The following is a 14500-nucleotide window of genomic DNA, read 5'->3' on the forward strand; positions in this document are numbered from 1 at the left end:
GTAGATATAAATTCTATTCTTTGTATCAGCTGGGCATGGCAGGGTATGATATGACAGCTGTCATAGCCTACCCTGCTCACCCAGTAAGTCTGTTTGTTTGTTTAATTAAGAAATTAATTAATTAATTAGTTTCAAAATCCAAAAGGAGCCGTTTTCTCATTTTTCTACTTTCAATATTAAATCAAAAAACGAATGATCGAATGATACACGGATTGTATCTGTCATTTGCAAGTTTGTTTCTCGCAATTACAACTTGATGTCTTGCAGTGACTTTATTTCACATAACTGCAACCCTATACCTACATTTGCAGCTTTATGTCTCACAATTGCACCTTTCTTTTTTCATAATTGTGTTTTTATCTCACAACTGTGACTTCGTATCTCATTGAGACATATTTCTTTTAACTTTGACATATCTCACAGTGACTTTGTTACTTGTAATTGCGACTTTCTGTCTCACAATTACAACTTCATTTCTAATAATTTTCTAGTGACTTTATATCTTATGATTTGACATTGTTTCTTTTGACTTAATATCTCAAAGTTGTGGCTTTGTTTTTCATAATTGAGATTTCATGTCATAATTGCAACTTTGTTTATTGTAATTGTGACTTTATATTTAATAACATTGTTTCTTGCAATTTGGACTTTATATCTCACATGTTTCTCGTAGTGACATTCTTTTTACTCTGACCTGGAAAGGGGGAATATTTGGAGACTGATTTTTTTGTATGCATCCTGCAAATTAAGATTTGGTGAACTATTGAGTGTGAGATCTTGATGGGTCTTGATCTTGATCTTTTGTACCCACCTAAAAGAGTGAGATCCTATTGGGTCCGATTCACAGGAGAATGATGTTTCAGTCATTTTCTTGAGTAATATATCATGCAAATGAATGTAATCTGATTCTAGTCTAAAGTTCTCAAGAACCTCACATGATTTGTAATAATCAGCTCTTTTTTTGTTAGAGCACTCTCTAATTCTAATCAAACGCCCACAGGGACTAATACAGTCGTTCCTGAAGAAACTGACAAACCGACTTCTGGTTGGCTTTGTTGGTCATTCATATCTGTAGTCAAATATGTAGTCTGCGTGTAAACCACAGCTTGAATTCAAGAATAGAGACTAAAACTCTTTGAAAGAGACATTTCGAGTGCCAAATGTGAAATAAAACAGTCAGGAAAGATACTTCACACAGTGAAAATGAAAACCTCATGCTTTTGAAAACATGGTGCTGTACACCCTGTAAATTTCCGCTGAAGAAAAACAAAGAGTGAAAGCATTAATAAACATATTACAGTACATATCACTTTCTATTATGAGCCAGAACAGAATTTAATCTTTTAAACAGTATGTTATATACCATCCTCAGGTTGTTTTTCTTTTTATCTTGCTCTATTTTTTGCACACTGACTGATGAACAACGCTGTGTGTCTGCCTTAGGTTTTTCCCTCTGACGACTGTGTAGTTCTGTAGGGGTTTTGCAGATTCATTGCAATTTTATTTCTATCAACAAATCATTTATTTAATTTAAAAACAATGTTCTATGGGTACCAATTAAACTGTGTAAAAATCTTTGTTTGATTGGAAAAACAAACAGCCCCGAAAAAGAAAAGGATGCGCTTGATGATTAATTAAAATGTTACAATTTGATTTTGAGGAAAAGGCTTTGTTTATCTGTGAACTAAATATTGCATTTCTGCTGCCAATAAGAAACGCTGTAAGCCATTGTTCATTCACGGATTTTTTAATTATTATTATTTTAGTTTAGTTTTTTTTTTTTTATGTTGTTTCGCAGCACTGAGCTGAACTACATGTGTAAGATATGTATGCATGTGTAAATGTATGGAGTTTCTGCAATGAGTAACTGGTTATTTTCTACAGCAATTTACTTGTTGTTTGCTGCTATATGACCTTAAAACAAAAGTCTTTTACAAGAATTCTGTGAACAATTCAATAACCACAAATCCGGTCTTGTATGAAATGACAATATAGTAGAGAGTCAGGAAAAAGACTCATTGGAACTGACTGAATGAAGGGCTTTTGGATATTTCAAATTTGCAGTGGCTACAAACAATGAGTAAATTCCACACAATATCTATACCACACAAAATAATAACAGAATTTGGAAAAAAAAAAGACAAAGTGCTTAGAAAGAATGCTTATTAGCAAGAACTGTATGAATGCAATGATGCTGTAACCTAGAAGAGACAACGGAAGAGTTGTGTCCGCTCAAACGCTGGCTATGCAAGCAAGTCCTGAACCTTAACAAGAGAATTACAACATTTGAACGTCTTGAGTCATTCCTAGCATCTCCGTGTCATTCTGAATGATTCTTGTTCCTACTGTGGAATCGTATAGGGATGTTTCTATTTTAGGGACCTCCAAGGGTTCTCTTTACATTTGCACATGTGCCACTGTGGTTGTGGGTATCAGATGACCAGGACCCACCTGAGCATCCAAGAGGAGGAAAAGGACCCAGACTGCAAAAATGGCGCATGTGCATTTTGATTTAAAGAGTAACAGGACTATATGTATATATAAATATGTATGTATGTAACCCAAAGCAGAACAAGAGCTGCTCGCTTCACTGCAAGTGTACAGAAAGACTGGAGCTTGAAAAAGATTTCAGAATAAAGGTTACTGCTGAACACACACACTGCGAGGAGTGGAGTTTTTGTGTCATAGTGTGTTTTTTTTTTCTTTTTCATTCTATAGGTCATTTTTTCCTCTAAGTATCTGTTTTTCTGTCAGACTGTTACGCACTTAGTTGCTTAATAAGGTAGTACTGGAAAAAAAAATTGGCAAAGAAATGGCGTAAATTGAAAAGACATTTAAGATCAAAGCCACAGACATTTGTGTGAGTTGACCTTTTGTCTGTATCTGCTTCATGACGATGATTTTAGGTCTGGGGCCGTAAAACTTAAAATTAGTTTGCTAGACATAACAAACTTTTCAGTTTTATGTCCAACAAGCTCCTTTTTAGTGTATACATGTTTGCACGGAGCTGCACACAAAAAGAAAATAATTTTTCTGCCAGCGTATGAATATGTGTTCATATGTGTATATTTTTATGAGGCATCCCAAAACTACTCCAATTAGAAATACAATCACATTCTGAATGTGTCTTATAGCTTTAATCAAACCAGTAATAATGAAACATCAATGAAACCGTGACAGCCGCACAGTGAAGCTATTGCTTCTCTCTCTTTCTTTCTCTCTCTTCACAACAGTAAGCAGGTGAAGGGCAGTGTGAGAAAGAGAGGGAGGGGAATGACAGGAAGACACAGCAGGTGAGGAAACAATGAGATGAAATGATCAGAACAGAACACAGACTGGCAGAAGACACAGAAATAGAGACTGAAAGCATTTGAACTTTTGTCAACCTGGAACCCAATAGGATTTCCTATTAGCTTTTGGATTTTTGTAGAAAATAAGCTGTTATTATTAATAAATAAATATGTCCTCAGGCATTAAAATCCCACACGCATGCACACACACACACATACACACACACACACACACACACAATGAGATGAAATGATCAGAACAGAACACAGACTGGCAGAAGACACAGAAATAGAGACTGAAAGCATTTGATGACATTTTGGATTCGACTAATTGTGAGGTACCGACTGTTTTCACTTATATTGCAGCTATTGTTATGCTATTTTTTTCACTTGCTTATTATAATTTTTTTTAAAGTGCAGGTCTTTCTTTTAAGATGTTGACTACGATTTAAAATGACTTAGTTAAAGTAGGAGCCAGTCACATGCTTATTTGTTGTTTTCATCAGATCCACAAATCTACTTCTCCCCCTTTTTTTTTTTTTGGCAAACTCAGCTGTTGCATAATGTCATGAACATGTGAAGATTGAAGTGAAACTTTAATCGCACTTCTAAATCACAGTTCTTTATTCGAAAGTTTGATTGTGTTTGTTCATATGTTCTCCAGTGACTGATGTAGAGTGTGTGATATGGTGTCTGAGTGGATCACTGATATAGTTGTATATCGTTTACAGATGCTTGTGACTGTGTTATCTGTAGCCATGGTGATGCTGACAGATCACCTGATGTATGGGCTGCCTATGGTAAATTATGTTATAATATGTATTATATATATTGTTCCTAAAACGCTTTGTTGTGGAGACTTGTAGTATGCTGCATGTTCACATTAATCAACTAATCTTAATTGTGATCTGAACTAGTGGAGAACCGTACTTCGGTGTGCATTTTAAAAACATAGTGTCACTCAATTGGACGCATCCATTACACATTGTCTTGTTTTAAACAGGACGGAAAAATGAGAAATCCGAGGGCCCTTTCAGAAGGGCTGTGTGATCCAGGTAAGAAAGCATTTCGGGCCGGTATTTCTCTCAGTCTCTTGCATCCGGCATCACTTTCTCTGAACTCTTTCCCTGTTTTTGTGGAGTGCGTCAGCATATCTTTCTGTCACAACACTTCCCAGTATTGCATATGTGGTCTGAGCAAGAAATCAGGACATCAATGCTTATTTATTTGGTTTTTCTTCGCCGTTCTTTCTGCTTCCTTTGCCTCTCTTTCTTTCTCTCTCGTGATGGGAAATGGTATGTTCTGACAGAAGCATAAACCACTTCCTTCATTAGAATGCCACTGCCTGTTAGAGCTACTTTGTAACGTCCTGTTTTTGATGCTATTTCTCATCTCTCTTCTTAAGAGACCTCAGTCAGCAAGTCTTGAGTCTGTGCAAAAAAGTGTGGTGCATGTACGTGAGTGTGTCTGTGCTAGCACCCACATCCGCCTTTAAAAAATTCAACATGTGCCCTTTGAGCTGAATGTCTGTGCACAGTCAAATACAAATTGAGTTATTACACTTTTAAATGTGCTACGATAGTCATTTTAGTATCTATGCAGTGCATTAAGTTAAATACTAAACAGACATGATGGGAGAGATTTAAATGTTTTTGCATTCTCTCACAAAACTTTTGTTATGGAAATTATTTGAGGTGGGAGGGAAAACTATTTATATATTTATATTTATATTCTATTTATAGAATAGTTTTCTATAAAACGCAAAGAATCTCAGGGGAACGCGACAGTTTTGCTAGAGAATGCACCGTTGATTCAAAATGTTCAGTTAGTGGAATTAATTTTTTTTAGTTTTTTTTTTAAAGTCAATGAAACAAATTACAGTAACAAGAACCCCCCCCCCCCCCACACCCCCTTATTTCATTTTTCAACAAAGTATTTCCTGTGAATGTACAAGACCGATTCATTAGCCACCACAGGTAAATAAGAATAATGAAGTGCATTAAACTGTAAAACTATTTGCGCTACAAGTTTGTGTGCTTATGATTATGATAATAAAACAGCTGCAAGCATCAATTAAGGGTCCATGCACAACAGAGGTCAATTTTCAAAGCAGCAATCAACCAACTGCAAAAGTGAGTAAATAAAGACATTTGGAGATTATTTTAAAATCTCCTTCCCATTTTCAAAATCAAAATGGTTGAAAATCCATAAATAGAATCACTTGTAATCAGGGGCGGAGCCAGGGGCTGGCTAAGCTTGGCCACCCCACTCAAAACTGCAGTTTTTGTCCCTTTTTTCTTGCCAAGAAATGCATTTATTAAGGCGAGGAACCATGTGGTCTTTATGACCACATCAAACGGGAGACTTTTCAGTTTAGGAAAAGTTTCAAAAGTAGGTTTTCAAATAAAATCAAAATGGCGGACAAAAAAGTTATAACTGGTATCAATGTTCTCGGCATGGCCCAAGGAATCTATTCAAAAAAAGTTTTGACAATAGGCAAAATAATTAAAGGCATTAGCATTTTTTTGAAATTTCATTATAATTTGTGACCACCACTGCCTGGAAACGTTTTGAGTGCCTTCAAGCATATAGGCATTTTGCCTGTGTTGTAAATGTAAAATGTAGAATTTTTGTCAAATTCATTTGCTCATTATTTGAGAATGGTTTGACTTATTAACTTTGCATAATTTTTTGTTAATGATGGAAAAATATGTGTGCAACTTTGGACAGTTGGTGGCGCTAGAAGTATTGAGTTAAAGACTCCAAATTTGCTATGATTAATGTTCAGACTCTTTTCTATCAATGTGCTAGCTTTCATAACTTTCCAGTTAATGGTTCTATGGGCTGCCAAAGTCTCAAGAGCAGAAATACAGTTCACAGTACAGCAGCTTCATGATACCCAAAACACTCATGTATTATGAAAGAAACAGCGATCTTATGAATTGATCCTTCTGAATTTGACACGGCGTCATAAATTCGCACTCACACAAGTGAGAGATGTAACAGCTAAAGACATCCATCTGACGCCTGCATACTAAGACCAACAAGTGAATGGCCCCTGTCTATCTTAGACAGACTGACAAACTCAATTTATATAGGCTTAAAGGCACTAACATCTTAACTTTGAATTAATTTGACCTTAATGTCCTTCTGTCTTTTTTTGTCCTCTGCATTTCCACTTCCTATTTTTCCACTCCATCTTCCTTACTGTTCATCATCTCTTAGGATATTACAAGTACGGCGATACGTGTGCTCAATGCAAGTCCGGTTTCTACACCAGTGAGAAAAACAGAGAGGAAAGTTGCCACCGCTGCTTCCAGAACTGCATACCTGGTATGAAGCGCATTACACCTAATTAATCCATGATAGTATAAACAAGATGAAGTGAGAATAGAAACAGGAAGTATGGCAAACCATGCTTCATTTTGAAAACAAATGTGTGTGTGTGTGTGTGTGTGTGTGTGTGTGTGTGCTAGAATTCAACATGGAGGTGGAGAAGAATTGCACAAGCACATCAAATTTAGTGTGTCGCTGTCGAGAGGGTTACGTTTGTTTGACCGATCCACACACACGCCTATGTGACAGCTGCGTTCCTGTCTCCACCACAATCCCATCCTCCACCTCTGCTGATGTCCCATCATCCACTACATCCACCACTTCATCTACTAAAATTAAACTGGGTAAGCACTGTTGTTTTCTTCTGCATGATGTGTGTACACTTGTATTCTAGGGGTAGTATGCTTAAAGCAAGGTTGGATTATGGACTGGGCCAATGTTTTGACAGGGGCTTCCAAAGCATCAGGTCCCATGGCCAGGGCCGGATTTATGCATAGGCGTTCTGTGCCTATGCTCACATATCCAAGAGGACCCAATTACAATAAGGAGAAATAATTACTAGGCTATTTATTCTACAGGGTACCTACAACAGCAAAAGAACCAAAACCCAAAAAGACATTTACCAAGCAAATAAATATAACACACAATAGGATAAAAACAACAACTATTTCTATGTTTTCCTGATGATACATTTAAATATCTGCGAAACACTTTTTTCTCCCGCTATTTTGCATACAAAGAGTTTTTTAAGACGTTAAACTTGCATATTTGCTATTCTTCTGCCAAACACTGTTGAACAGTTGGACACTGCTGTAATGTTGCTGTTAAGATTTGAAAAGTTGCAAAGCTTAAAGTCAACTCCAAAGGAAGTTATTCCATTTAACAGAAAACACTTTTCAAGAACTACAACAAATGGCTCGTTCGGACTATAGCACGCTTCTTCCGGATATTGTGACATCACAGTCACTCATTTAAATAATTCCCGCCCACGGGATACACAAAAGTGGGAAGAGGCCTGGGTGAGCTACACTAGAGAAGACGAAGATGAAGAGCTGCTTTAGTAGCACGTTGTTGCGGTTATTGTAAGGGGCGTGACATTTCCAGAACATGCTCTAAGCGGTTCGCCAGTCACGACGCACCGGGTCAGCTGACCAATCAGAGCACATTTCATATTTTGGAAGGAGGGGCTTCATCGAAACAGGAACTAAATAGTGCGTTCGAGACAGATTGGGAGGAGAGATGCTGCAATAATGTAAAATATGTGAAAAATAATGCATTTTTGGAACAATCAAGCATGAAAACATTTTCTAGTAAACCCCCAAAAACCAAATCAATGCTTTATAAAAGGGCATAATAGAACCCCTTTAAAGTAGAGTAAGTGGCCTGCCACCAGGGCGAGAAGGAGGTGGGGTTGAATCCTTAAATCCTGACTTTTGTCAACCTGGAACCCAATAGGATTTCCTATTAGCTTTTGGATTTTTGTAGAAAATAAGCTGTTATTATTAATAAATAAATATGTCCTCAGGCATTAAAATCCCCAGATGGTCAGCTGATCATAAATATAATATAATATAATATAATATAATATTATTCATGCAATGGAGTGTCAGTATATTAAGTACTCATGCAAGCGTATAAAGAGCAGGTTTTCTTTGTGAATTAAAGCACTGATGTGTTGTTTATAGTAGCACTGACCAGGTGATGTTGGCATGATCCATCCATATTGTCGTGCATGTCTGCTGATGAGAAGGAAACAGGTGAGCAGAACACACACACACACACACGCACAACACAGACTCACCGAGATCCACATTATATCTGGAAGAGGTTGATAGAATGGGAGCAAATGGATGGAGAAAAGGAGAGAGAAAGAGTAAACAGGTCAATAGAGAATACACCTGATATACTCTGTGTGTGAGATAGACTCTTTGCCTTTAACAGCAGCTACTTTAATAGATTGACAACAGTGGGTCAGGGCACTCACCATGGGTGGGCGGTATTGTTTTAGTAGAAGCAGGAAAAGAAACAGTAGCTGTCTGAATCTTCTCACACTCCTGGCATTTACTGTCTCTGCATCTGTAGCCCTCAACACACGTGCACACTGCATCACTTGTCGCCGTACAGTTCTTCTCATACTTCATATCTGCAAAATTAAAACAGTGAAAGGGCTTATGTAGAACTGTAAGTGTATATCAGTTTCTTCAACTGTGAGAACTCACACTTATCAAACAATAGTTCATTTAATTTTATTTTCCCTCCAGAACTTTCATTAAAAAATATAATTTCTACCATTATTACCACAATAAAATGAATGCTGATTTGAGATGTGGCGAAAATAACAGTGATTGATTGATTGACTGACTGATTAAATTGAATTAAGTTGAATAAAATGAATAAAATTTCATATGAAATTCTGTAAGAATTGTCAGAATTACTGTTTGATTGTAAATGACCCACAATCGAAAAATGTGTAATATTCACATTTACCTTGACTTTTCTTTGTTTTCATCACATTTCATCTCAGAGATGCTTTGGTCAACAATTTAAGGTCAGTAATGAATACTTTTAATCAGCAAAGTCACAGTATATTGATCAAAAGAGAGCGCCAAGGCATTTATAATGTTACAAAAGACCTCAATTTCAAATAAATGCTGTTCTTTAGAAATTTCTATTCAACAAAGTATTCTGAAAAAAGTATAACAGCATCCACAAAAATGGCAGCACAACTGTTTTTCAACACTGACACATGTGATCAGAATTGTTGCTACCCATGGTACAGTGGGGAAAATATTTATTTGATCCCCTGCTGATTTTCTACATTTGCCCACTTACAAAGAAATGAAGGGTCTGTAATTTTTATGGTAGGTTTATTTTAACGGATAGAGACAGAATACCAACCGAAAAATCCAGAAAAAAACACATTATATAAAGGTTAGAAATTGTTTATCTTTAAAAAAGTCTTGCATTACTAATGTATCTAACATTGGCAGAAGTATTTTGAGCTTGTGTTAACCACAAACATTATTTCAGGAATCAACAACACATTCAAACTTATTTCCGGGTTACAAGGATCATTCGTGCAGCACTACAGAAAGTCAGAACAAGTCACTTCATTCTTGATATTCATTAGATATTTAATTGCAGACATTCCATTTTTGCCTGTTTTAGTTCTTAGATTACTCTTGCTATTACCTGATACAGCCTTTTTAGAGAACTGTTTCTTGAAGAGATCTTTCCCTTATAAGATCTTTTCCATTTAACCTGTTCAGCTATTCATCTCAACATAAAAGCTAACTTACATCCTTGTATTTATTTTACAGGTGACAGTAGTGTGGTGTGGATTTTATGTGGATTAAGTTCTCTAATGTTATCCATTATCATCCTTATGCTGTTCCTCCGGCTCTGCAGGAAGAAAGAGAAGGAATGTTTTAAACATTGTGAGTAACACACACGTGAACACAAACACATTTTTTTTCTCAGATGTTTTGTGAGTTAATCATACCTCTCACTATCTCTTTTCTTCATTAGTTGTCAGGCAGTGCTCGTTGGGTAATATGGAGGTAAGTAATGTGCACATTTTGGCACTATGTGAACATGTCATGAATTATCTGACTCACAGTCCTTCAATTTCTTCAGGTGGACAGTGAGACTGCACCTCCTACTAGCCAACCAGATGAGCAGCCCCATGCCCAGGAGATGCTGTCACATGGCAGCACACCCACCAATCACAACACAGACTGCTCGTTTCATCAGCCAATCAGCTCAGAGCAGGCTGTGCCTCCAGCTGGCAATTTAGGTACTATAAAGAGTTGCTTTTTGTAATTTTCTTCTTTTATGAATATTTGATTTGACTGTGAAATCATGTAAAGTGGCCAAACCAATATACATAAACATGCAGTAAAAAACAAAACAGAAAATTATATTATAAAGAGGACCACTGCAGACCCTCATGACTGTGTGACAAGGTCAATAAGCTGCTTAAAATATCACATAAATTGTTTGTATGTATATTCATGTAGGCTATGTATAAAATTAAATCTATAACAGACTTTTCACTTGATGGTTATGCAGTTACACCAAATGACATTTGTATGAATTATTCATGATATAATAATAAATTAAATAGTATATAAGAATTAAATAACCAGACATATAACAATTGAAATACAAATTTAAAAATATTATTATAATGCGTGTGCGTGCGTATATATTTTACCCCCATGGAAGCCTGTTTCCACAACTGAATAAAAAAATAAAACAAGGTAATTGTGACTTTTTATCTTAAAATTCTGAGTTTTTTTCTCAGTTGCGAGTTTACATCTCATCACTTTTTTTTATCACTTGCGTGATATAAACTCACAGTTCTGAAAAAAGTGTGAGAAAAAAAGTCATAATCGTGAGATTTAAACTCTCAATTCCAAGAAAAGTTTTCAGAATTGTGAGAAAAAAGTCAGAATTGTGGTATATAAACGTACAATTGCGAGAAAAAAAGTCTGAATTGCGAGTTTATCTCCTCCGAAAAATGTCAGAATTATAAGATAAAAAGTCACATTTACCTTGTTTTATTTTTTATTTTATTTTTTATTCAGTGACAAAAACAGGATTCGATACGTACCCCATAAACAAGCAATGGGGGGAAAAAACAAACAAACAAACATGCAAATAGTATGAAAATTCAACATTCTCTCTTTCTCGTAGGCCCTCTTCACATCTACAGTCCCCAGACAGTTTTTGTTAGTTTGCTCAATCAATTCGGATGGGATGGCGGCGAGAAAAAAGCACACGAACTCCAAAAAGAATCGCTCAACAACATCAACGTGCCCTACCCTCAGTCTCCCCCCGTCCATCTGTCTGAGGAGGAAAGGAGCGGAGAAAACGATTTAATCTTCTTCCCATCTCAGGAGCAAGGGAAAGAGTGCCACATATCTAAAGAAGAGGTGCTGTGAGGGATAACGGATTATTTGTGTCCGTCTTCTTCCGTACTGCTCGACTGCTGTGTGGTTTGTTTTAACTGATGCTTCGTGAGTACCCAGTAGTAAAACTCTAACCCTGGCAGGGGATTTCATCGAGAGAGCAACAGGCTGCGTTAGGGGAAGGCCTGGGTGTGTGACTAACAGTATGGACGACATAATTGTTGCGTATGAGCTTGACAGTTCATGCCAGCTTGGCAATATCACCCATAAACGTACTGTTTATGCGTAACCACTGATTCTAAGCCATCAGAACATCAGGCAGTGGGATGCTGATTGTTGACTGTAGGAAGAGTCGATACCAAAGGCTTTCACGTCTTACGATGGCTGAATGACTCTCAGGAAGTGTTTGAAAGCAAAGAGCAGCTCTAAAACACTCAGGAGACCAAAGATTCACATATGTTGCGATATTTATTTTATGAAACTTTATTGAAGTCATTGCAATGTGTCCCATAATGTCCTCTATCTGTCTATCTATATCGACTTATGGGGCATTTTCAATATAAAACATTTATATTTATTTATACTCGTTATTAATTCTATTACAAATGTTAAAAACACAAAAACATTTTTTTGTTCTCACGCAGTTTATCAGTGTTCGATCACGTTAAGTCCCTGGTTAATGTTGTCAGTGTTCTTCCTCTTTTCTTTGGTTTTTATGCGACAGACATGATGGATTGTGCCATCAAAAAAGCCCTGACATTTTGATGGTGGTCTGGAAAGGTTAACATTGTTTCTTCATTTAGAAGTCAGTAAGCACAGCACAGGAACACGCAGTAGCTGTTGTGTCATCATATATTATGTTTTATATTCACTGTAATACACATTTTTAAACTTGATATTAATCGTAAAGTGCAATAAAATCAATAAAGGTTTATTTTTTGGTATGTTTCTCAGAGTACTTCATTAAATTCACTGCAAGATAGCAAATACAAATACAATTGTGTTTTCTATTTCATACAACTGGGTAGCTGACATAAAATACTTCTAGGAAATGACATGCTATATTCCCATCAAAAACTTCTTTTTAAAATATTTGAAACAATATTTTGTTCATTCTATTATCATTTTTATAGATGCAATAACTCAAGATCAATTACTTCATGTTATTTTGAGACGTGTTAAAATAAATGAAAAACTTCATAAAAAATAACTTCATAACTTCAAAATAAGTGAAAAACTTGCACTTTACCTTATACATCCATACATATATATATACACCTAAAAGAAGTCCATGGGCATGCTGTGCAAAAACTACCCAATTATAAATACAAACAAGCGTGCAGAGAATAAAACCTTCATTTGTTGAAAAAGATTAGCTCTATGTTGTATGTTGAGTGTGTGCTTATGTGCAGTGGCAATACAAATCTCTCTCTATCAGCATTTCTCAGGAAGGACAGTCATTCTCACAGAACCTTCAGATGGGCCACCTGAGTGCAGATTTTCTCTTGCGTAAATGGCAGCAGCAGATTTGTATCAGAGTAAATACTCAATCCATAGACGCATCAGTGGTCTTCTTCCCGCTCTTTTCTCAGACATCCTCCAGTTTTTCAGTCTTTCCACACATCTCCTGCACTGGCATTGGTACCTCCTCTTCCTCTGTGCACTGACTGGATCCAAAGTTGCTCTTGTCGGTGCGCCAGAGACCTGACAACCCAGTACAATACACATCATTAAAGCTTTTTCCTATTATGCAGTACATCTTCATAAAATGTTTTAATATATTGGGTGAAATATTAAACTCACAATTTAAAAATATGGAAATCACACACATTTGTTTTCTTCTAAATATTATAATTAAGTGACTATAGAGGTTCATTAAAATTATTTCAGTAAATTTTTAATTGGGTTAATGGATTTTTCCTGGGTTTTCTGTACTTCGAACATGTCCTTTCTCTACTCAGATGTTTCCAAAATTATGTTATATGTTATGTTATGTTATGTTATGTTATGTTATTATTAGATATACAAGCTGGGAAACACTCAAAACAGATGCCTATTCCATCTTAGATATAATATAATATAATATAATATTGTCCTCATTTGTAAGTCGCTTTGGATAAAAGCGTCTGCTAAATATAATATAATATAATATAATATAATATAATATAATATAATATAATATAATATAATATAATATAATATAATATAATATAATATCGACAATATGGATGGATCATGCCAACATCACCTGGTCAGTGCTACTATAAACAACACATCAGTGCTTTAATTCACAAAGAAAACCTGCTCTTTATACGCTTGCATGAGTACTTAATATACTGACACTCCATTGCATGAATAATATTATATTATATTATATTATATTATATTATATTATATTATATTATTAGATATACAAGCTGGAAACATTCAAAAGAGATGGCCAATCCATCTTAGATTATTATATTATATTATATTATATTATATTATATTATTAGATATGCAAGCTGGAAAATACACAAAATAGCTGGTCAGTCCATCTTAGATAAGATATGATATGACATGATATGATATAATATAATATTATATTATTAGATATACAAGCTGAGAAACACTCAAAACAGATGGTCAGCTGATCATAAATATAATATAATATAATATAATATAATATTATTCATGCAATGGAGTGTCAGTATATTAAGTACTCATGCAAGCGTATAAAGAGCAGGTTTTCTTTGTGAATTAAAGCACTGATGTGTTGTTTATAGTGAAAAATCCAGAAAAAAACACATTATATAAAGGTTAGAAATTGTTTCAGTGAGTGAAATAAGTATTTGATCCCCAAGCAAAACATGACTTATTACTTGGTGCAGAAACCCTTGTTGGCAAGCACAGAGGTAAGACGTTTTTTGTAGTAGGTCACCAGGTTTGCACACATCTCAGGGGGAATTTTGATCCACCCAC

The 14500-nt window shown here is 35.6% G+C and overlaps 1 protein-coding gene and 1 long non-coding RNA gene across 2 annotated transcripts in view; one reads left to right on the forward strand and one right to left on the reverse strand.

The window, feature by feature from the left end:
• Positions 1–3549: 3549 nt before the first annotated feature.
• On the forward strand, positions 3550–12070 carry LOC107748897 (tumor necrosis factor receptor superfamily member 10B-like). The gene is made up of 9 exons (XM_016563905.1): positions 3550–3628; positions 4022–4090; positions 4294–4345; positions 6516–6623; positions 6767–6970; positions 9947–10063; positions 10155–10186; positions 10263–10422; positions 11325–12070. Exons 2-9 carry the CDS (start codon positions 4022–4024, stop codon positions 11570–11572), a joined length of 990 nt encoding a protein of 329 aa, XP_016419391.1. The 5' UTR covers positions 3550–3628; the 3' UTR covers positions 11573–12070.
• Positions 8325–14500, reverse strand: part of LOC107748907 (uncharacterized) — a 23575-nt gene continuing 17399 nt past the window's right edge. Inside the window, exons 4-5 of the long non-coding RNA XR_001640973.1 lie at positions 8611–8769; positions 8325–8444 (exon numbers count right to left, since the gene is read on the reverse strand). This is a non-coding gene — a long non-coding RNA (uncharacterized LOC107748907). The remainder of the gene's footprint in view (positions 8445–8610; positions 8770–14500) is intronic.

This window comes from Sinocyclocheilus rhinocerous, unplaced genomic scaffold, assembly GCF_001515625.1.
Source record: "Sinocyclocheilus rhinocerous isolate Xijiao unplaced genomic scaffold, SAMN03320098_v1.1 scaffold491, whole genome shotgun sequence".
NCBI classification, from domain to species: Eukaryota; Metazoa; Chordata; class Actinopteri; order Cypriniformes; family Cyprinidae; genus Sinocyclocheilus; species Sinocyclocheilus rhinocerous.

What these genes read in the sequence shown, in the direction of transcription:
- LOC107748897 (XM_016563905.1), top strand. Translation starts at nt 4,022, where the DNA reads ATGCTTGTGACTGTGTTATCTGTAGCCATGGTGATGCTGACAGATCAC. An exon ending in AGAAGGGCTGTGTGATCCAG is followed by an intron (nt 4,346 to 6,515) that starts GTAAGAAAGCAT and finishes ATCATCTCTTAG; the next exon opens with GATATTACAAGTACGGCGAT. An exon ending in CTTCCAGAACTGCATACCTG is followed by an intron (nt 6,624 to 6,766) that starts GTATGAAGCGCA and finishes TGTGTGTGCTAG; the next exon opens with AATTCAACATGGAGGTGGAG.